We start from the raw sequence: 23,503 nt of genomic DNA on the forward strand, positions 1-23,503 counted from the left end.
GAGATGAGGCAAGCCTGAGTTCAACCGCGCTTTCCCTTAGGAAGACGCTACACTGGGGAAGTATCCACAGTGTCCCCTTGCCCCCATGTTCAGTGCAAGGGTGCTGCCTTTCTGGGTCCCCGTCTCAGCCCCACACTAGGTGCTGGGTGGTCATCACTGCCCTTCTCCCCACACCCTCCACTGGTCCTCCCCATGCCAGCCAGCCAGCCCTGAACATCCCCAGACAAAGGTACTACAGGGAGCAGAGCAGAGCATCTCAAGGGTCTTCACTGCACCCAGCTGAGCCCCTTCATGAGGATCAGTGCCAAGGTAACCAGGCCATGACTGCCAGCAATGTTTGCTAGCCCTTTCCCTCCCACTGGTTCTTTTTGCTGCTCACCCATTACACTCCAAGCCTGAAGTCACTGAGCATGCAACTCAGTTCACGGGAGCCCGACCCCAGGGCCACAGCATTACATGAAACTCATCCTGTTGCCAGCTATCCTTGGAATCCTCTTCTTCTGTTTCATGACTGTGGAGTATCAGCAAGTAACAGGTGCTAAGGAAAGACTTCTCCACAGAAAATCCACCTTTGATCCCTATTCCTCCTTCTCTCCCTGTCATATCCTGACTCCAGCTGCAACCTGCTGGAAAAGTTCTGCCAGACAAGTCAAATACTACATTGCACAAAATGAAGCTTATGTTGCAGATGTAAGCCTGCAATTTACACATGATTTGTGTGTATTATAATGAATTAATCAGGAAACACTATGTAAACGTGTGTAAATGCAAACCATGATCTTAAATCAGTTTTGCATGATACAAGTAAGCAAATTAATCTCCCAATGCACTTGTAAATGTTAATAAAAACTTGACATTAACCATTAAGTTTAGATAATGTTACTGGATGAGAAAGCAGTGTTTTATGTCACATGTGCCCTTGAAATGCAGATGAGTAAAATTTACATGTCCAAGACATGCATGTTCTTGAGAGTTCAAATTGCTGTTTGCTGCAAGTCATGTAAGCTCAACTTTTTCTGTCAGCAATTTCTTTTTAAAACACTGCCTCCTCCCAGGAGAGAGTAAACCATCCAAAATTAAATGTAAGGAACCCTTGAATATTTGAAGAGTGGCAGTGACTTTGTAAGCAGGAGTATGCATCATTTAAAGGGGTACTGGCAAGACAGACCTAAAATTTTGGAGCAATTATGAGGCTGAAACTTGAACTAAGCTGAACTGTAACCCTAGGAAAACTGGTTTTATCATCTTAGCCTTTTGAAGACAAAAGGAAGCTAGGTCAGCATCTGTCTGGTTGCATGTTTGTTTGCACTTCAAAGCATCCTGCAAGGTCTGGAAGCAAAGCCCAAGAAGAAGCTGGCCAGGAAGTTCAGTCACTATTTAAACAGACCAGGATGTTTTGGACAAACTTCATCAAGAGATGCCAAGTTGGATGAACATTTTGCATGGTACAAAGAGGTTCTTGATGAAACCTCTCCGATGTGACAGCCCTGATGTGTTACTGCACACTGGTGGAACTGAAAAAGGAAATTATTTTTTATACAATGTTTTGACAGCTTCTCTGTAAACGCTGAAAGTTTGTAGCAGCCTGACAAAAGCAGCAGAGGGATGCTCAAGACTACTTGTGAGAAGTACACTAGGACCTTGATGTGCAAGTTTCCAAGGAAGGAAAATGAGTTGTATTTTGAATCCTAGTAGAGCCTCCATGATCAGCTCAGAGAATTCAGGTCAGGGTGGCAGCAGAGGCTGAGCCCCATGCACTGCATGCATCCTGAGAGAGCCTGTAGAGCCCAGCACCTCTCTGGATCAGCCCCACACATGCACTTCCTCATGCTACCTGTAAAAGCAGAGCTAATTAAAAATACACAGAGAAAATTACCACAGTTCAGGTTCTCTTTGTCCAAGGCTAGGATGAGGTACAGCATCCTCAAGGTTCTGCCCAATGGAAGAAGTGAAATGAAGCTGGACAACCAGAGCACTGTCAGAATAGTGAGACTTCTCACCAAACTCACCTGAAGCAGAAGCTGATTGCCCTGGGCATGGCTTTGCAAATAACTGTCATCCCTTCATGACCTCCAGAGGGGTAAGAAGAAGAAGACATCCTGCCAGATACTGAAGTGGTGACAGGCAAGTCTGGAGTCTGGTGGCCTGCTCCCGTATGGATCATAGACTCACCTCCTCACTGTTCCCCTGCCTGTGTAGGAAATTCTCATCCCCTTACTGGGTGGGGGGAGCTCAATTGGGTGATATTTGCACAGTGCTTCAAAGAGGGAGGTTTTTTCCTCAAATCTCAAAAAAATAACAGGCTGAGACCCTGACTGGCCCTTCAGGTTGAGGTCCAAACATCCCAAATCATGTCTCCCAGCACAAGCCTCCTGCACTTCTGACCACATCCCAGAGATATTCCTGCACTGCTTTCTCTGAAAAGCAGCCATGAACACAATGTTTTTGCTTACAAGAATGCCAAATGTCCTTTCCCTCTGCCCCTTGGCTTTACCATAGTTCATACAACAAGCCACATCAAGTCACCTAGCTTATCATATGTCTGGATGCCTCAATTATTTCCCCTATAAAGTGTACATGTCTCATTTAATCTCAAGAAAATTAGATGCAAATGCATGCAACATTTCAGGATATTTGCATAATATATGTAAACTGTGGCATCTGTCAATTTGCTCGTTAATGTAAATGCTAGTATTAATGCATTTCAGTTTAGCATCAAAATTGCTAACTCTTTGAAGTAAGGACTATGGCAATGCAAAGCATTGACTGGACAAATCTTGTTTGAAAACAGGACCTAAATGTTTCTGATCAATTTTATGTCAGGGTTTCACCCTACTGGCAAAGCATTTCACTTTACTCACTGCTTCCCAGATTAATGACTGATACTGACACTGTCCAACTCTGCAGCAATAGTGGTGGTGTTAGGAGAGATGTAGTCGTTTTGACCAAAACAAAATTATCCCTGAAGCCACCAGTCACTGCTTGTATTCAATGTGCATCCCCAAGCATACCTTTCTGACAAAATCCTGCCCAATGTGCTACCCACTTCCCCCTCTCTGGCAGGTGCTATCAAGGAGGGAGCTCCTGCACCCTCTGAAGGTAGCTTCACATCCTCAGTCAACACAGGGCATCCTCCAGGAGTAGTTGCTAGTTGAGATTACTATCACAATACTTTAGACTCAGGAGAGCTCAACTAGTTTACTTCACTATCAAATACTCCAGCCCCTTCATAAAAAGATTTTTAAAAAGAATAAACATTCTTTGCTTTTGTAGTGAAAATTTCTAAAAGTACCTGAGCAGCTAAGCACTATTGGCTTTCAATGAGTTGCGTTTTGTTTTAATAAATCTCTCAGGTGCTTCTAAAAATCCTTCCCTACTTGACACAAACATGGCACAAGCATTAACTAATTATTTCTTCCCAACACTCTGTGCTGCTGGGCCCCAGGCACCTCCAGCTATCCAGGATGCGTAGTAGAGTGACTTGGACAGAGCCATGCAAGCATCAAGTGCTTGAGACTCTGGACTCATGGTTCATCCCTTGAGACAAGGTGGCAGAGAAAGTACCCCCCCTGTCCTTTGTAGCAGAAGATATGTTATTCCCTCAGTAAAAGTATGTAGAAACACACCCGGAGCCTGTGTCTGGGCACCAGCCAAAGATCTGTCTTATTCTACCGCTGCAAAACAATACTCTACACAGACAGACAATAGTCTGAGTTTCAAGCGAGGGAGGAACCTTCCCTTTCCCCTTTTTCAGGAAATTTTCCCTTGGGGAAATAGATAAGGAGAAAATCAATCCCTTCTTTTCTGCTTACATGTGAGTCTACACACCAATCTTGAAAGACTGGTGAGTGCGTGGTGTAAGTCACTTAGCATTCCAGTGCATGTCCCCTCTGCTAACAGCTCAGCAGCAACCCGTAGCTGAAGGACAGTCACTTACCCAAAGCTTAACCTTGCAGCTGGCAGGCCTCGGTCTCTTGCCTCCTCAGAGACGATAACTAATCAGAGAGCCACAGAGACAGGTCCGAAGCGTCATGCTTCTCCAATTTTAATCTAACGCCTCAGATAAGAAAGCGGCCATGAAGCCCTTACTCTCTGCATATAAAGAAGGGGAAGGTCAGCAGGGACAGCAAACCGGGCTGCCACTGCAGCACAGAGAGAGCCCTGAGGTGGCTTGGGGAGGAAGGAGAACATATGAACAGTTAGTCCCTAAGCAATATGAAGCTGCAAAGCTAGGAGAAGCAGATGGCTCATCACAACTAGCTCTCTTTGGTCCCAAACAGGATGCTTTCACCTGTATCTTAGCACAGCAAGGTGCAGCTCCCAGAGCTGAAAAAATAGCATCTGTGCACAGAAAAGGGCCACCAGAGCCAGTGGAAATGCATTTATCACTTGGAAAAGTCCCTACATGTGGGAAGCCAAAGAGGAGCCCCGAAAATGTTTTCTCCAAGAAGTGAAGAACGTCAGCTAATATCCCCCAGATATGGGATATGCATCTTTGCAGATGCCTTTTCTGTAACTACAATTCTAATACCTTGTTCAAATGTCGAAAAGCCACATTGAATAGCTCTTCTTCACTGACATAATCTTGGCTTCCTGATGGACCATGCAAATCATCTGTGAGGGCAAACAAACCCATCAGCACTCACGTTAACAAAGACACAGAGGTGTTTCAAGGAGAGCGTCTAAGGTTTGTGTGCTCAAAAACTCCAGACTCCTGCCCTTGCTGTACATGTGTACTGGAAGGACTTCTGCCCTCCCTCTGGCCTGGTTGAACGTCTACCTTGAAAGATCTGAAATCTGAGCAGTAAGGTGCAGAGGCAAGGTGGGCAAAATGCAATTTGTTCCACTTCATCATTAGGCCCTCTGGGTCTAAGGTAAGAGATGAGCCTGCTGCTTCACTCCTGTGAAGGGAAGGTGAGTGAGCACGGTGGCTGGAGTAGAAGAATGGCCGCTGGCTGAACTTCCAGCTAGCATGACACATGGCCAAAGCCCAGGTTCCAGACTCTGAGACGTTATGCTTGGAAATCTGAATTTTCAGAGCATTTGCCAAGTTTCTGCTTTAGCTCTGTTCCCCTCTACCTCCAGGGAGTTGCTTTCAAAATGTATTCCATCCAGCCCCATAATTTCAGGCCATGTTTTTCCTCCTCCTAACACCTTGTGCAGTTATCTATTCTTCTCCACTACACTCATTCCTCTGCAGACATTTTCTGGAGAGAGGCAAAGCCCCCAGAGCTGAGGTTTTTGTTGTGACTTTTCCTTGCCTGCTGCCAGAGCCAGCACTTGTGCTGTCACGTCAGCAGCCTGGGCTCTGATGTGCATGATACACTTTCAGCACTGAAGCTGAGGTCCCTGAAGGTGCTCAGTCCCTTGCCCTGTCCCCTGCCTCACATCCTCCATAGGACATCCTCTGCCCAGAGAAGACAAAGAGAGACCACCTGTCAGATGGATTAGAGAAGAAGACCTGGGGGTCATAAAGACACAGTGCTGCTCTCACTTCATGCCACATTCTTTAGCTGGTGAGCACACACCACACACCAGCACAGCATCACATGGTCACCCACACATCACCCTCTCCCTGATTCCCCTTTTCCTACCCTTCTCTGCTGCTACTGCCTTGATCCGTGACTCTGCTAAGGGGATGTGTATAAATAGGAGGCTGCTGGTAGAGCACCAGTCACAGGGTGATTGTCCAGGCTAAAAGCCTAGTAGTCTAGGCTGATCTTTAGTCTTTACTGATTTTCATTCTTCTCGGTCAGTGCTGGACCATATTTTAAGCTATATGGTGTGTTATCTGCCTCCTCCCTTTCAGCTTAGGATGTAGAAGACACTCAGACAGCAAGGACAGGAGCAACAGAGAAGATCCCTTGCTAGCTTATGGGACAGTGTTTTAATGATTGTGTGGGAGATGAGAGTATGAGGGAGGGAAGATGAAATTCATATGCAGGAGACCTGATTCACTCAGGCACAAGCAATATTTTCAAGACAGAACTGACAGAGCAACCTACCAACTTGCCTGGGACAATCCGGAAACCAGCATCTCCTATCCTCTGACAATTCAAAGGAGCAACACCTTGATCCACAGCAGGGTGGGATGGGTGCTACCACCTCCTTGAAGACAATCTAGTGCTCCAGCACCTAGCGTCAGAGCCCCCAAAGAAGGCAAAGGACACTGACACCCCACTTCATTCAGGGAAGCAGACAATTGCCACCATCATTTCTAAATGGGACTTGAGTGCTGAGATGACATACTGTTTTGTCTGGAATTGGGAGAGGTAGTCTGTTTCCTTTAAGAAACCTGTAACTTTTCTTTTTTTTTTTTATAAAGGAATGAAGAATGATGCCAATATATCCTGCAAAAGTACACTACCTTGTTCCCTTACTCAGGAGGAAATGTGAAGAGACCCTGGTCTAACTCCTATCTCCTATGCCTCACATAACAAAACCCAGAACTTTGTCAGCCCTTCATTAATATCTTATGTCCTTCACACCTGCCTCCCCAGAACTGCAACCTCTACTACTCAAAAATCATAAATCAAGCAGACAAAATTCATGATTGCTGTTAACACTCAAACGCAATTCATGGCCATTTTTAATTTGCCTTTTCGTTTTTGAGTCTTTGGGATTCATTCTGTTCTTATTTTCAAGATTTTCTCCACAGCAGAGTTAAAAACATATTTTCATATAAACTATGAGTTGTGGTTTTTCTTTCTTTTTTTTTATATAATCACAAGACTCTGGTTACCAAGATTGAAGAAAAACATCATGTATTGTGAAACTCACAGTAAAAGCCATGGCAGTAGCATCCCTCTCTCATACACCACTGCTTCTCTATCCCTTCTTTTCCCTCAATAGCTAAACAAAAACACCCTCTGCACAGCTTTTATTCTTGATCATTTTATTTTGGTGGTTTTCATGCTACATAAAAATTAGTTTTTATATCAAAAATTATTCACAATATTTCCAAAATAGTTCAAGGGTTTTTTTTCCTTTTTGTGTTTTTTAAATATTTTTAATGTATTTTTTTATTTCTTTTTTTTTTACTGCAGCTAGGGTTACAAAACATCCCATTTCCTCTCGCCACCACCAATTCGCTGTCAGTTCCCTTTTACATTTGCAGATGTAAAAAAAAAAACAACCCAAAACTTTTTTTATCATTTACTTGAGAAATAAAAAGTCAGTTGGCACTCATGTCTCTGTGACTCTGATTTTCACCAGTGGAGTGGCTGGAAGTGGGCGCGTGTGTGTGTGCGCGCGCACGCGCACGTGCACACGCATGTGTGTGCATAAAGGGGATGAGGAGGAGAAAAAATTTAGGCAAAGATGGTCTCAGAAGCGGATAGGGTATATCTGCTGTGTGCAACAGCCTGATGGGTGGCCAGGTTCACCACAAGATACCAACAGCTCAAGAGAAGAGGAGGTAGCAGTGTTGGGCAGTAGAAGACTTATACTAGAGGTGAGTATTTCTTTTTCTTTTGGTTGATAGACTGAGCTCATCAAACATGGTCTCCAAAGTAAATGTACATTAGTTAGAAAGCAAATACAGCTGAAGCTGACCTGTGCCAGCTCTAGAGACGCTACCTGCCTCAACCCTAGTAGACACAACAGTCCTCCACTACTGCTCTCAGCCACTTCGAAGTGCCAAAGGATGAAGCTGCTGGGCTTTCCCTTAGGTGTCATGACATCAAGAGCAGTCCAGAGACCTATGCACCACCTTTAACCCCTACTTCACTGTCTGTGAGATTCCGCTCAGCCTTGAATGACGTTGTCCGAGCCGAGGGTCAGCCCTACCCACTTGCAAATAGCTCAGAGAGGTGAGGCTGAATCCCCCCAGCCTGTTTGGGGTCATTCATTTGTCCTTGTTGCAGACCTACATACCCTGCTCCTGCTCCATTGTGGGAAGGGCTGTGCAGGGGTCTGTAAGCCATCTTCCCCTGCCTGCCCTCCAGCCACGACCCACACAAGCCAGAGGATGATCTCCTGTGGATGCTTATTCCCTTTGGGTCAGGCCCCTCAGCAGCCACAGGGTCCTTTTTCCAGGAATGGCTGTGGACACTACCAAAAAAGGGACTTTCTCCCTCCTACCCCTGGCAATCCTGCATGGCTTCAGGAGGGCAGGACCTGGGAGTCAGACACCCTCCCTGCCTGCTACCCTCCTCACAGCAACCGTTAGGGCAACAGCCAAAGCTCGCTGGAGAAACACTTTTTTTTTTTTTTTAAGGGAAAAAAGAGAAAAAGAAAAAAAGGAAGGAGAAGAGAGGGAGTACCAAAAAAAAAAAAAAAGCAACCCCAAAACCCACCTGTGCAATGGTTAAATAGTTTGCCTTCTGTGACTCCACAGGGAAGTCGGTAAAAAGCTACTTCCCGAAGGCTGCTGCCTCCTCCTCTATATACCAGCCCTCGCCTCCAATTACAGATGGTGCTTTGGTCACCGGCAAAGAGATGTTTCAAGATAGCCCTGCCATTCAGGAAAAACACGTACAAAGGAAAGACCCCAAACACAGCTGAACCATACAAACAATAATTGCACAGAACTGAGGTCTCAGAAAGTTGTATTGCTAAAAACACCTCCCTGCTCCCACTAAAAGGACTGCGTAAAAAAAGAAACGAACAAGAGAAATCAACAGCTAATCAAAAAACATTTTTTTTTTCCCACATTAGAAATTTTGAAAATGCAAAGCTAAAAAGAGCAGTTTGCTGCATTTCTGACCACATGAGAGAGCGCCTGCTCCAAAGATAAGAAAAGCAACCAGACAGGCAAAGAGGCCTCCAAAGCTAGCAGCTTTCTGTGCTAACCTCCGCACTAACTGCTGTCTAGTGGGAAGGTAATTTCCTACAGCACCTCTTGAAGGCTCCAGCTTGCTAGGAGCTTTTAGGTGTATAGTGTGTTGATAATAGGTATAATACTTAAAATACACACACACGTGTACACGCACTCACACACATATATCTTCTTTCCATAAAAGACAAGCCTGGCAGAGCACAGGGTACAATTTGATGGAGAGGAAGGAGTGGCTGAACATGGAAGAAAGCAGACGAGGTGGACAGATGTGGTCTGATAGAAGGAGTCACTGGAGGCCACAGATTATTTTGTTACATTTTATATATATAAATAAAAAGAAACCATCAAAAAGGCCCAGTGACATCAGCACTAAAGGGCTGGTTAAGCTGACTTAAGATAGTGTAGATGATGAGGGTCCTAGACCCCAAGTGTTGCTCCTTCCTTATCATATGACTAGTCATGGCATCCATTCATCAGGTCCTGATTGTCTTTTCTGGCTGCTGACAAAGGACAGCAGTGTCTTGTTCAGCAGTTTGGACAGTTAAAGTGCTGTGCTGGTTGGCATTGTAGGGCCCTCCCAGCAGGTTATCATCTCTGGTGCTAGCAGTGGAGCGACCTCTCCTGCAAATGGACGGGATGGAGAATGACTGCAGAAAGTTCACTCCCTCCCACACTCTCTATTTACTGTCCCCTCTGAAGAAAGTGAACCCCTCCAGAGCTTGGGATTTGCATGCTCCCTACCCAGCTCCAAGCAGCAATGGTGAGGTTCTTCCAAATAGCAAGAATGAGAGATCAATCCACCACAGCTCAGCTTTTGCCTGTGTCTATCTGACACAAGAGCAAGAAAGGACAGGCTAGTGCTTGCTTGCAAGCGGAATTTCAGTGTTTACATTGCCCCAGGAGGCAGCAAAAAGAATAGCAAGGAAGCCTCTTGTTTCAGTCACAGGACAGATTGAGCAGGTGTCTCCCAAAAGACCTTACTGGCCAGTGCATGATTGTCTTCCTGCTCCACCTACCCGTTAAGGCTGAAGTAGATAATGAGTGTGGCACAATGGTTTGAAAATGTGGCACAGCGGATTCAGCACAGAAGTGAATGAATGCATGGAATGGATTTCTGGTGCTGTATTCAAACCATCTCCAGGAGGAGTCTGTGTCCCAGCCTTGTCACTGATTCAGAGCTGGTCCCCCAGAGTCCGAACAAAGCAGCCGTGCCAGGGTCTACCAGGTAAGCAAGAGCAACAACAGGGTTGCCAAGGTACCTACAGGTACTCATCACCTGACTTTAGCAGCATACGGCTTCAAACACTTTTCTCTCAGCTCAGACACGTGCGTACAAACACCTAAGCACACATACAGACTGTGGCACCACACATACAAATGTGCGCAGGCTGCATAAATACACATACCAATATGAACCCACCCCCGCCCCCCACAAGTAGACACGTGCAAGAAATACAAAGTAGCAACAGGCATGCAATGTACACATGGTGATCCCAAGCAGAGGGAACCCCTCTGAGCTATGTTCATGCATGGTGAGTTCCTGGGAGATGAATCCTGGCAAAATGCATTGCAGGAAGAGGCCCACATGAGCAAGAGAATCCACAAAAGGCATTCTAGGCATCTAAACACCTAAGTAACTGTTCCAAAAGCTCCTTGAATTTCACAGGAGTTTTGCTGCCTGTCTCAATGGATCTGGTTCCAAGGCCTGGAAAGAGGGAAAAAGCACAAAACTTTAATCTTACTCCCTTGACTGATTTTTGTCTCTTCAGGGGCAGGTGTAATCTTTCTCCAGCTGACATGGGCCTTAGCAGCCAGTGCCCATGCGCCTAGGTAGAAGTCTTATGTGATGGATGCATTCTCTCTGGGCACCTTGCAAATGTTGCAGGTATCTCATGCTTATGGCACATTGAATAAGCAAAGAAAACACAGCAAGGGGCCTGGTGATGCTCAGAAAGGTAACTCACTATTTTGGCAAAAGCTAATCTAAGGGATGTAGTCCCAAGGAGATGCCTGCCATACAAACACACATCATTGGGGTAGCACCAAATGGGCCAGCGGTTTCCAGCTTCACTTATGTTTAGAGTTCTGCCAGGATTCACTCGAATGCACAAGCATATGCCTCCTCCCAGACTGACAGGTATTTGCAGCCATGTATTCACAAGTACACAGGCCACTGTGGACCATGCTGGGACAGCCATGCCAAGGTCATAGCAAGGGTACATGAGAGGGATGTCTACCCTGCTCATACCTTTGAGCAGAGCTCCATTCCCATGTGGCTGTAGTGGATTCTCCCACCCAGAAATCAGAGATGCAGGCCTGCAATGGCAGGTTGAGCAAGAGTTAGCAGCAGCTGGGAGAAGACTGCTGCTCCAGATAACCTCTGGTCATGCTGACCCTTTCCATTGCTCCCTGCACTGTCTATATGCTTTCATACAGTACAACTCAAACCCTCAGAAACCATGGCACATGGCGACACACATGCACACACGGAGAGGCTGACTGGCGCTTTCTCCCATTGTGACCAGCAGACCCAGGTGTCTTCAGGGATAAGCAGCCAGTGCCATGGCTGTGGAGGATGGTGGATTGATGGATGTTCATTAAGGAACAATGCAAGTCGTCCAAAAGGGAAGGAGGGAGGTGTCTTGGCATCTGCCTAGAGCCCCTACCAGTTTTGCATTGGTTCTGTCTCTGCTTATTGACCACATCACACCCTGTTGCTTTCCTCCTTTACTGACACGACACTGGACCACAAACCCTAGGCAGCTAGTGCCAGCTTATATTGACTTGTCAGACAGAAAGGGACCAAATACTCCCAGACATTCACTCTCAGGTTTGCGACACAGCAGAACATCATGTAGGTGTTTACAAGCCAATGGCCTCTAGGCAATAAAGGAAGGTAGCCCAGTGCTTCCAAAAGATAGCATACTTCTCTCCAGAAGCCTTGCTTTATTCACATAGAGTAAAAGCAAAGAAACTCTACTGACCCTGATGTGGGTCAACGTGGAGTGGATAAAAACTGTCCCTGCTCTAAATTCACCAGTCAGCCATCAAGGACGGAAATGGTGGTCTTTCTCTTGGCTTTCTAAGAAAAGACAATTTCACTGCTTCCTTGCACTGGCTAATTTGCCAGACTGATCATTTTTTATTTCTTGTGTGGGCAAGAGCAGAACACCACCTCAGTGAAAGTGACAAAGAAGTCGAAAATAGCTACTAAATATCATCTTCTAAAAATTTGGTCAGGGCTAGAATTTTCCAGGAAAGGAGAAGTAGAGGCCTTCCCTTCAGTCATCTTCCACACAGCATTGCACAGTCTGATGAAGGCAACAGAGCAACAAGACAGTAATAAGAGGAGCAGAGTGGGCAAACAGCCAGCATAAGTTATTCTGAGGGAAGAGGCGTAGAGATGAAATTGAAGAATCAGTGTGAGTAAAATGAGAAATATGTAGATAAGAGGCCAGGGAGACGAGGTGGTAAACTGCTGGAGAGATCAAAACATCTGAAAATGATGTTCTGCTTAGAGGAAGGAGGGAGAGAGTCAAAAGGAGAGGAAGCAAAGTGGACAAGAATGGTACAGAAAGTCTGAGACAATGCTGCCTCCCCTCCCACTGGTACTGGGAAGGCCACAAAAAGAAGGACATGGGAGAGTTGGTCAGGAGATGAAGGCTCAGAGAGAGATCTCTGTAATCCACAGTAGCAAATGTACTCTGCTGACATCCCAAGGAGAAGACAATGGGGACCAGGGAAAAGAAAGCAATCAAAGACCAAAGCACATAGCGAAGGAAACAGCCCTGTGCCTCACACAAACAGTCCCTAGCAATCAACACGTCTTTTATTACAGGAAATTATTAACAGCCTCTGCTACCCACCACCCCTCACCAATCCCAAACCTCCCCTTTTTGGGGACCCTTTCTTGGCACACACATATAACATCCAGATAAACTTTCCGAACCAGCAAAAGCAACCACTGAAACAACTTCAAACACCACAGACCAATAAAACCACAATTTAGAAGTTAACTTTCCCAAACCCCCCCCATGCCATTATTTAATAAGGAAATACTGTACAGATATAAAACCCACCCTTTTCCCAACCTGAATATAATTGCTTGAGTTAGTTTCTGTACATATATACACACATATTTACACAGTAATGCTGCAGTCAAGAAAGCAGATGATGTAAAAGTCACAAAGTGAATACATAAATTAAATAACTACCAGCAGAACATTAGGAAAGGTCAGGTTGTTCCCACTTAGCAAAAATGCATTGTGGGACAGAGTCATTAAGCGTACTGCAATGTACTGTGTGTGTGACTGTGTGTTTGTGTGTGTGTGTGCGCATACAAGCACGCAAGCCTCACAGCTTCCTGCTGTGTCGGGTTTGTTCATGTGTGTTTCACTTCCCCAGTATGTCTTGCATGTGTGCACGTGCCCAGAGGAACCCCTGTCCCACAGCATGGAATCATTTTCTGACCTGTTGGAGTGTATACCGGTGCTTGCTGTGAACCTTTAATGGCAGGAGGCCAGCAGGTTAAGAGATCTGTAACTACTAACACACCACAGAGATCCTCCTTTACCTCAGCACCCAGGGGACTGTACCCTTGGTGTTGGCAGACATGAGTCTTGCTCTCTGCCATACAGTTTCACTGCCTTTTTCTATACACAAGCAGATTCGTGCTGTGTCAGTTTTGTCAGCAATGACAGAAGGGTGCCAGAATTCACTCAAATGGCATGGCTAGGAGAGGAATTTAGGGATGCTCAAGAGATGAAGAAAGAACTCAAAGCCAATTGCAGAGTGGTTTTTGTTGTTGCCATTGTTGCCGTCCTAATGGCAGACACCCAAGTCTGTCTGCAGTCAGTCCCAGGGAGGTCCAGAGAGCCCGTGATGAAGATGAAGCAATAGTATCCCTATTGCCAGTGAGACAGTCAGCACCCCAGTTTGCCTTTGGAGGGCGGGGGGAGGGAGCTACAGGGAAGTGTAGGTGGGTGAATGCAGCGAGGGTCTATGGCTTGGAAATCTATTTGGCTGCAAATTGAAAATAAGCCCTTGTGGGGACAACAATCAGGTCCCACTAGTTACTATCTCAATGTGCCCTGCAGCATCCAGCAGCATGGTAGGTGTGTTCCATGTGGACACGCCAGGTGTGTTCAGCAGCAGGGAAGCACTTATGGGAAAGAGTGGGTGCAGACGGGGATCGTGGCTTGGAGTCCGTCCCCATTTGTTGCCAGCAATACAGTTCCTTTCTCGCACATGGCTCCCAGGGGCTCCTGTGGTAAGCCAGGCATATGCCACAGAGAGGCAGCGTAATTGGACCCTACCCTTTGCCAGTTTGGATTGAGCAGGAAGGGTGAAGTGTAATTTCTTAGAGCGACGGTGCAGAGTCAGCACAAAGTCCCTTCATCAATACTCCTCATCTTTATCCCCTCCCCTTTTTCTTTTCTTTTTGGCAACCAAAAACACGTGGGGAAGTGCAACCTCCCACCCTTCTTCATGGGAAGGGCTCATCAAAGGTTGCTTTACTGCAGTGGAGGATGTGTGAAAGGCCTAAGTCTGATCATTGGCTGTGTTCCCAGGCTTGCTTCCATCTGTTGATAAGCAATGGAGGTGGGAGGATGTGCCACATTTGATAGAAAGCTCTAAAGCAAAGACTTGCCTATAAAGATCCCTGAGGTATCTCTGATCACTCTAACCTGTCACCACCATCATATTCATTCTCTGTCTCCCCCCTCAGTTTTGCTGGCAATGTTGCTGTGAGAAACAACCCTGATTTGAAGGTACAATGGGGCTTTATTCAAGATGGATGCTAGTGTCTTCTTGGAGTGAGGAGCTCAACATCAGCATGCACTGCTGAAGAAGTCAGAAGCAAAGAGGCCCATCCTGGCAAATTAACTCCTCCACCAAATCTTTCAGGACATCACAAAGGAACCTTCCTCCCCCCATGCGCTGGAAATTGAAATATCAATTCCCTATGGGCAAAGTTCATACTTGCATATTGCTGAGAATTTTGAACCCACTGGGGTTCTTGTCTGGAGAGTTCTGATGACACATGCTGGATTTCAGAAAGAACAGGATGGGGTTTTGCTCAGGAGGCGGGGCCAGTGTGCTTCATTGTCTCAACTGACAATAAGTCCTGACTGCAGCTTTTCTTTCCTACTTATGATGTGACATGGCAAGTTCTGATATTGCCCTCACTGGGAGGCATGATGGGAGACAGAGAACTACCACACCAGCCTGTGTTGTGTTGCACTAGGGTAAAAAGCTGGTGTGAATACTCCAGGAAGGTTTATGATGTGGAGATCCATGACTGTAAGTGCTACTTGCCAGCTGCTTTCCACTGTGCATGGCACATTTCCAATATTTTTTTAATATTTCCTCCGTCTCCTTCATACACATCCTCCTTCAGCTGAGTACATACACTCCAGTACCACTTCAGAAGAACATGGCTCATAAAAATACCTCTCAGAGAGCCATGCCCGGGGCTAGAGTGAGGAGGCATATATCAGAAACATTGCCAAAGGAGCCTAATCTTTCCCAGGAGGCTGGCTGCAAATACACAGTAGAGGTCACCAACCTGTAGAGGACACAATGGTTTTTGCTCAGTATTCTTGTGTGCAGAAACCTTCAGAGAGGGGAAATGTTCCCAGCCACTGCCCTAGAAACTTGTGTTTCTACAGGAGAGAGAGAGAAATGGCAAGGGAGGGGATGTGGAGCTTTGTCAGGCTCTGGTATGAAATCCCATTCTTCTCTGGACAGGCAATAAACAGCACATGGGTGGTTTCCTAGTATAGACAACACCTGCTGCTAATATTACCTGATCGATTCACTTGAATACTTAGAATGAAAATACACCAAATCTAAAATTCTAAATATATAATCAGAGTTTAATAACATCATCAATTTATTTTCTGGATTATGAATTACACCCTCCCCCCCCCCACCTCCTCTCCTTCATCTCTGTCCCAAAACTTGTTGACCTGTCAGAACTAAAATAAACAAAGCAACCAGAAAAGATCGCTTATAGGAGAAAGGATTAACCTGATGGACACGTGGCCTAATCTATGATGGGAGAAGGCAAAATACCAGACTCCTGTGGTTAGACCAGTGGTTCAGTCCAGAATTTCCAGTTCTTCTTTTCTGGTTGCCCTAGAGCATTCATTTGAGTGGTTTGTGGCACAGTTAATATTTGCAGAGCACTCGGAGTGTTAACAGTGCTACAAGAGTATCAACACTAGATAATGATTTTGGCAAACTATCATTTGCCAATCAGTGGAACAAGGGACAGAACAGTTTGGAGAAAATACGAACCGACTTTCACCCCGGAACACAAAAATCAGAACCTGTAAGAAGAGATGTGAAAAAAGTTCCGTTAACTTCTTTTTGGTTTGTTTTCGGCTTAATTTCCCTGCAGAGCCACCCTCCAAGTTTCTTGTTCCAGGTGGGGAGGGACGGAAAAGTACTGAGATAACCGCCAAAGAGATTAGCTGCCCTCACCAGCTGTCAAGCTCCCTCCCAAGCCCTTAGGAAATACCAGAAATTATCACAAGCTTTCCCAGGTCCAAGATTTCTAAACCAAAGTAGCATTGGAGAAGTCTCTTAATGTCAAAGTGATGGTCCAACCTGAGCGGCCAACTTGATGATTCACCCCACCACTATCAAGACAGTGTAGTGCCTTGAGGCCCAAACTCCACAGAGAGATGCTGGTACAGAGAGTTTATATGCAAAAAGGAATTGGGGGTGTTCCCATCAAAACATGAAACCCTGCTGGCAAGGCTTGAAGTGACGTTCCGGCGTCTTCCATTCATGAAGATAAAGGTGACAGGGCGATACAGGGGGCCTCAGGGGACCACAACACACATGGATTTCTCTCTCTCTCTCTCTCTCTCTTTTTTTTTTCCTCATTCATACGGCCTCGACCCGCGTAAACCGCTTCCAAAAACACAGCCTGAAAAGTCGTAGAAAACAAACAGAACAGAAACATACTTGCCCTCCCTCCCACCCCACAACCTGAATATTCACGAGAAGAGAAACACCAATTTGTACAAAAACTCAATAAAAAAGAAATATTTACAAATGAAAGGAACGCCTTCTCGGTGGCTGCTGTCAGAGGCATCTGACAAGCTGCCGTGTGTTCTGGATTGCAGATCGCTCTGTTAATTTGTTTGGTTTCTTTTTTTTTTTTTTTTTTCTTTTCCTTTTTGTCCTTGTAATGAGAGAAGAGGGAAAGAATAAGAAATTCCCTTATAAAGACTCCTCCCCTCTTCCCTCCTTAATTTCTTCAGTGAAATATAAGAAAATATTCCCCTCACCAACCCTGCCCACCCTCTGCTCACACTCTTTGACTTTACAGGCAAATCCCACCCTCCCCCTGCCCCAGCTTTAAAAAATAAATAAAATAAATAGGTAAATAAATAAAAGGCCTTCTGTTGGCTTAAAAAGAGAAAGATAAGATAAAATCAACCAGGGTGTGGTGAGGAATGTGAAAGAGGTGGCTTTCATCTCCAAGAAATGTGGCTCATAAAGACAAGGCTGCCATCTCCTTTCGGAGTCAGTCCCCAGCTGTGTCCCCATGCCCTCAGCACAGGGTTCTCTCAACCATTCCCCTGGTGAGCCACGGTCATCGAGACACTGGGATAGACTCAGGATAAGCAGGAGAGACTTTGCCATATCTCTCAGGATGGGAGAAGTCGGCCCACACCCCCACCTCAGGAGAAAGACGACGTATGAAAGGGGAGTTCAGCTTCTCACTCCTACCATTGCTCCCTTTCCTTTAGTTTAACTTGCATCTAAAATGATACAATGGAAAGAAAAAATCACTCTTATCGATACTAAGTGCACCAGGAAAGCTGTCACTACAACTGCAGGGATGGGAAACCCTAGGCTATTCCAGCTTTGCACCTGTGCTAGTATCTCATTCTCTCACACACAGAGACACACGTACATGTACACACACATCTCAGCCTTGCACGTCTTGTCTTCGGCCCTCGGCACAAGTTTCTGCACTCTCTGGCATTTATTCAAGCACACCCCTTCCCAGGAAGACAAGCCATGTACTTCCCCTGTACATTCATTAGTAAATATACATATGTATTTCCCATGGGTGCACACACCCTCCTCCCATTTCCACATGTGCAAGGAGGCATTGAAACAGTCCACCAGCACCACTGCCACCCCACACACCCTTTCATGGCATTTTTTTTTCCTCTCCAGCACCATGCCAGTGTTGGCAAAGGTCACCCTATTCTCTTTGTTCCAACCTGCTGGCCAAGGGTAGGGAGGGCAGAAGGATGAAAATGTTTTTTTTCCTGCTCTCCTCGCTGAAAGGGCATGCCAAAACAGGCTTGGTGTACCCTGAACTGACAGTGACAAAACTCCCCACCTTCCCCTACTCTTTAGCTCTGTTCCACTGTGTTTATTATCCAGACACCTTATAGGATTGTGGGTTTATTTTGCTTTCTCCACAGATATTTCAAGTATAAAGTTATCATATATACTCACGTATAGGCTAACCCATACTATACACTGCTCCCACACTTGAAGTACGTCACAAATAGTGAGCAATTCACAGCTAATGAACCAACCCTTCACCCCCTTCCCCAAACTCCTCTCATTTCAGTGCAAACCAGCATCCTGTCAGAGATCCCAGCAGCCTCCCTGACTCCAGGGTTGCTTTCCCAAACTCAGACCCCACTTCATTTTCATCTCTCCCACTGGTCTGCTACAGATTTAATGGCTGTAATAGCCATAGTGAAACCACTAGCCAGACCTGCAGACAAGCCTTCTCTCCCTCCCCCCACACCCCCCAGGAGACAATTCAAAATTTTAGTGTAAAATTTCTCAGCATATACGCAAATATTTATATATATTTCAGCCCTAAACCCCCATAGTCTTCACAAAATAATGTAACGAGAACCTCAGTATAGCTAACATGTAAGTGCATCATCAAGTTAGTCGTGTTATTCCCCCTTTACTTTCTCCACATCTTCAAACACTACTCTTTTCCAAGTAGTTTTAGGAAGAGTTGCCTGAGCAAGCATATTTTCCTGCATGTCCATTACACTGTTTCTGCTGTCTCCTCCTGCCACACACGCATATGTGTGTGCACATGCCTTTCTCTGCCAGGAGCCAGCAAAAGTGAAATGCTAGAGTCACTGCCACTCCCCTTCAGCCCACCCCTTCCCTGCCTTTTTCTCCGCTTCCTTATATCACGAGTGAGGATATACAACTCTGACGTCACTGTAAAGTGCAATGGCCAGGAATGGAGGTGAATGGGAGGAACGAGAACATGGAAAAAGAGATAAAAAGGGAGGGGTGGGAAAGTGGAGGAGGAAGAGGGGAAACCAAAGAGGTGGCACTTGTCACCAGTGCTGCACTACTCAGAACTCCAGTATCCCACAAATTAAGGACGACCCAGGAGAGTAGCCGATGGGATTGATCCCACCCACTCTCCCACGCTCCACATACACCCGCAGTCCCTCCCCGCGCTCTTCCCCTCTCACTCAAACGTCAGACTCAATACTGGAGAGTTTCTCATAAACATGCCCGTTGCTGGAGCCATTGAAAGCCCTGGGGTTTTTGTTGTTAGGCACACAGGGGTTGGACTGGTTCCCTATACAGATGTCCTTCTGGAAACGGGCTGGCACAGCCCCATGAAGGGCTGAGACCACCGGCTTGTTGGTGGTGACGATGGCTCGGAAGTCTGGCCTGGCTTTGGGCCCTCCTGCCACCACAGGCTGCCTGAAGAAATAAGATTTGCTGCCGTGGAGCAAGCACTGGTCATCCCCAAAAGTGGGGATGAAAGGGTTTTGGGTGACCCGGTCGGGGTAGAGCGACTTGCTAAGCATGTAGCCCCCGCTGCTGCCGGGGTTGTTGTGGTGGTGGTAGCTGGTGGCGGGCACTGAGGACTTGTTGTTGGCAAAGGTGGTCTCACTGGTTGGCATCTCAAACATGTGGGCGTAGGGGCTCCCCTCCAAAAAGCGGCCCTTGTCCTTGAGGCTGACGCTGCGGGGGGCCAGGGCTGAGTCATCCTTCTGCAGGTCCACAAAGGTGTCATAGGAGTGCTGCCGGCGGAGCTTGTTGCGGTTCTTCTTCTGCACTTTGGAGGCAGAATTGGAAGGGCTCTGAGGATATTTGGAGGAGGACGTGGCACTGGTGGCCACGGGCACAGGGGCAGGTGGCTGGTCCAGCTCTTGGAGCGAGTTGTCCTCACTGATGTCATACAGGTTGCCCGCTTTTTTGCAGGCCTCGCAGCGGATGCAGGCCTGGCGGGTGGAGTTCTGCCCCACCACTGATGGCGTGTAGTTGTGCAGCTTAGAAGGGCAACTGCGGCAGAAATTAGCGCCGGGCCGGTCCTCCCAGTCTAGGTTGGTCAGGTTCTTCTCCCACGGCGCCGGGACCCCACTCACAACACCATGCTTGTGCTCGTTGCCTCCACCAAACTCGCCCGAGCCATGCTTGTGGTGGGCCCTGTTGGTGCAGGATCCACCCCCTCCTCCTCCCGTGTCACGCTTAAACTCATCTCCCCGCTCCTTGTAGATATCCGTCAGGTCCACGTGTTCCCAGTGCGGCGAATTGTCCTTGGCCCGAAACTGGTCCAGGTAGAAGTCCCGTAGCCCTTCCTTGTCCCTGAAGTAGCGCTTGTGGTCGGGTGAGCGGGGCGGGCGCCGGCGGTAGGCCAGCTCTATTTCGTCAAACTCTCTCCGGGACTTGGCAGAGGCCGGGCGCTTCTTCAGGCTGTCTTTGTACTGCTGCTTCCGCCTCTTGGCCGCGTTGCCCTCGATGTTGCCATAGGTGACCGTGTGAGTGGAAATGTCAGAGACATCTGAGCGGATCAGGTCGTCATGGGCCCCACTGCCTCCGTAGCGGTCACTCTTGAAGGAGAACTTGCCGTAAAGGTCACCCAGCTGGCTGTGCTTGGCAGGGGGTAACCCCAGGTCCAAGGGCTTCTTCCCAATGGACCGCGACTGGGCATTGAAAGGTGGGTTGTCACAGTCATAAAGCCCATCGATGGAGCTGGTGCTGCCAATGCTGTGGGGGCGGTGGTGGTGGTGGTAGTGGTCCTGATACACATTGCTGTCCTTCAGCTGAAGGTTGCCAAAGGTCCTTTCCACCTCACTAATATAGTCACTAAAGAGGTTCTCCTCGCAGGGGGGGTTGTTGTAGGACTTGCAGTCTGAGTGGGTGAAGCTGCGGCGGTGCTCAGAAATATCGTAGACCGACGACTCGCGGCGGATAAAGTCCAGGGCACTCTGTGGTGAGCCATTGACCCCTGACAGGTTGGCCATGTTCTTGGCTGTCCGAAGCAGGCGGAGGATGTTGGAATGGGTGTTGTTCATAGTCGCTGTGGGGGAGTTCATTGCTGACTGGCGTTCCTCAATGGCCACTCCATGGATGCAACTGTAGATACCCTGAAATGAGAGAAAGCAGGAAGGTGAATGGTCCTGCAAAGAATGCAGGGGGATCTGGACTGGGAAGCATCCTGTGCAGAAACAGCATGTTCTTGTAGGACAGCAAGGCCTATCAGCCTTCCATCAAGAAGCACAATCAAATCAAATGAAATCAGACCTGTTCTACCAACCCTAGCTCTTCTGTCCCTCTTTCTTGCCCCTCACATTTTTTCCTTCCACTCCATTCCTCTTCCTCTGCTTTGCTTCATGTCATATCTGTAGGATGCAGGAATACCTGCTTGAATCCATAAGAGTTACTCAAATCTAGTAGGCGTAACACAGAATTGCAAATGGGGAAAATAATATCCTTGGGAACACACGCATCAAGACAAATGATTCTGTGTGGATGAGAGGAAGAAAGTCTGTTTTGGCCCTTGAAATTCATCTGGACATCAGTGAATCAACAAGACAGGAGCTATCTTAAAAAGGGAACAGCTTCATTTGTCATAAACTTAGCTACATTAATCACCAGTACAGATTAGAAAAGGAAAGAGAGACAGAGCAGGACTGCCGAATAGGTATTTAAGTCTTTTGCATCTGGTTGAGTGAGGTACAATAGAATTTTTAATTGCATTCTGTTAAATTCAACAGTGATAACAGGCTCCAAATTGACATCCCTGAAAGCGAAAGTCCTCTATTGAACCTCAAATAAGACAGCAGAAGTGCCTGATTCCTGCACATTCCCCACTAGCTCATTTTATCCATGACACAGGCTGTTTGCAAGGGCTACCCATCCCTAGGAGGAGAAGGAAAGGGGCTCATTTATTCCCTGGCCTGCCAAATGGTGCCTGTTGATTAATGTAAATTGTGATATGTACACCATCACATCATGTTACCATGGTTTCTCAGCAGCTAGCAGATGACTTTTCAAACTTTTCACCAACCTGGCCCAGGTCTAACAGATAACCCCAGAATGAAAGAATCTGTACTTAGCTAAGGATCACCAAACACAATCCCCTATCTCATCTCCAGACTAAAGCAGGTTAGAAACTGACAATATAGAAGAGAGTCTGTGCCCCTGCATTCAAAAGGCTTTATCATTTCTCCTCAACAATATGTTATGTAGCAATTATATATTCCTTGCACAATCAAAGTTAATTCTGTTACATTGGACACTGAGGTCAAAAATGCCAAGATTTGACTTCACTTCAGAATGGATCAGCAGAAGGGACCAGTGGCTTGAAAGAAGAAAAAAAAAGCTCCAAATGGGACACTGCTAGCTACACTATTAGCAGAAAGATGACTCAGAACTGACTAGAATCTGCTTTAAATGTAAATATTATACCCTAAGGCAGATTTGCATAAAGCAATTGCTAAGTTCATGTGGTCATCCTCTCTGGAAGGATTTCTGCATGGTTTGGTGCATGGCTTTTGGTTAGGGACTTCTGACTGTCCACGACAGCACATTTCTAGTTAACATAAGGTCAGCTGAACAGCTGTAATATAGAGGACAATGAAAAACAACCGAATTTCTAATCATGTTATATCCACCATTACTTGACTTACTGTCCCCAAATCTGGCCTCCTTACAACTCACTTTGGAGGAGCTGGCAGTTACAGTTAACTTGTCTTTATACTGCATTTTCATTTCCATGTGAAATTTCCATTTCCATGACCATAATCCAGCAGAGACAAGGGATGTCACAGAAAAAATTAGATGCTCTTGCAACATTAACGGTGAAAAGATGCCAGCCTTTATCCTGCAGACCACCACTCTATGCCACCTGTGTACTAGACAGTCTGGGTGGATTTCCCCATCTCCAGTACCTAGGACTGTCTGAATAAATCCTCTGTTCCTCCCCGCTAGCTAATGACACTCACCCTGCTGATGGAGAAGACCACACCGGGCTTGCCAGAGCAGACGCCCATGAAGCAGTGGCGGAATTGCCAGTAGAAGAGATGCTCGCAGATGAAGGTGATGAGACTGAGGGCCATGGCTGCTCCCAGCATGTAGAAGACACCTGCCATGTTATCTATATCCAGCTGGCTGCTCATAACCTCGTTCTTCTCATTGTGACAAATGCCAGTGAGCCACAGTGCTTCCAGCTCCTCCATCTCCCCTAGAAAGACAGAGAGAAGGAAAGAAACAGGTTAGCCAGCCCTGCCATGGCTAAGGAGCTCAAGCTGTGGCAGACAAAGCAAGAAGCTGATCTAAGGACATTTCCAACAGCCATGCTCTTTTTCCACATCTATTATGTCCATGAAATATCCTGACTGTCCTTCTGATAGAGGCAGGTGCAATTTGTCACAGGGAAGGCAACAGGATTTTTCCACAGCCAGATAT

General features: G+C 46.6%; 1 protein-coding gene across 1 annotated transcript in view; it reads right to left on the reverse strand.

The window, feature by feature from the left end:
- Positions 1-19,272: 19,272 nt before the first annotated feature.
- GRIN2B (glutamate ionotropic receptor NMDA type subunit 2B) overlaps positions 19,273-23,503 on the reverse strand; it is a 166,512-nt gene continuing 162,281 nt past the window's right edge. Inside the window, exons 11-12 of the mRNA XM_059816544.1 lie at positions 23,041-23,279; positions 19,273-21,180 (exon numbers count right to left, since the gene is read on the reverse strand). Coding sequence (XP_059672527.1) covers positions 19,273-21,180; positions 23,041-23,279 — 2,147 coding nt within the window. The remainder of the gene's footprint in view (positions 21,181-23,040; positions 23,280-23,503) is intronic.

Source organism: Gavia stellata, chromosome 4 (assembly GCF_030936135.1).
Source record: "Gavia stellata isolate bGavSte3 chromosome 4, bGavSte3.hap2, whole genome shotgun sequence".
Classification (NCBI taxonomy): Eukaryota; Metazoa; Chordata; class Aves; order Gaviiformes; family Gaviidae; genus Gavia; species Gavia stellata.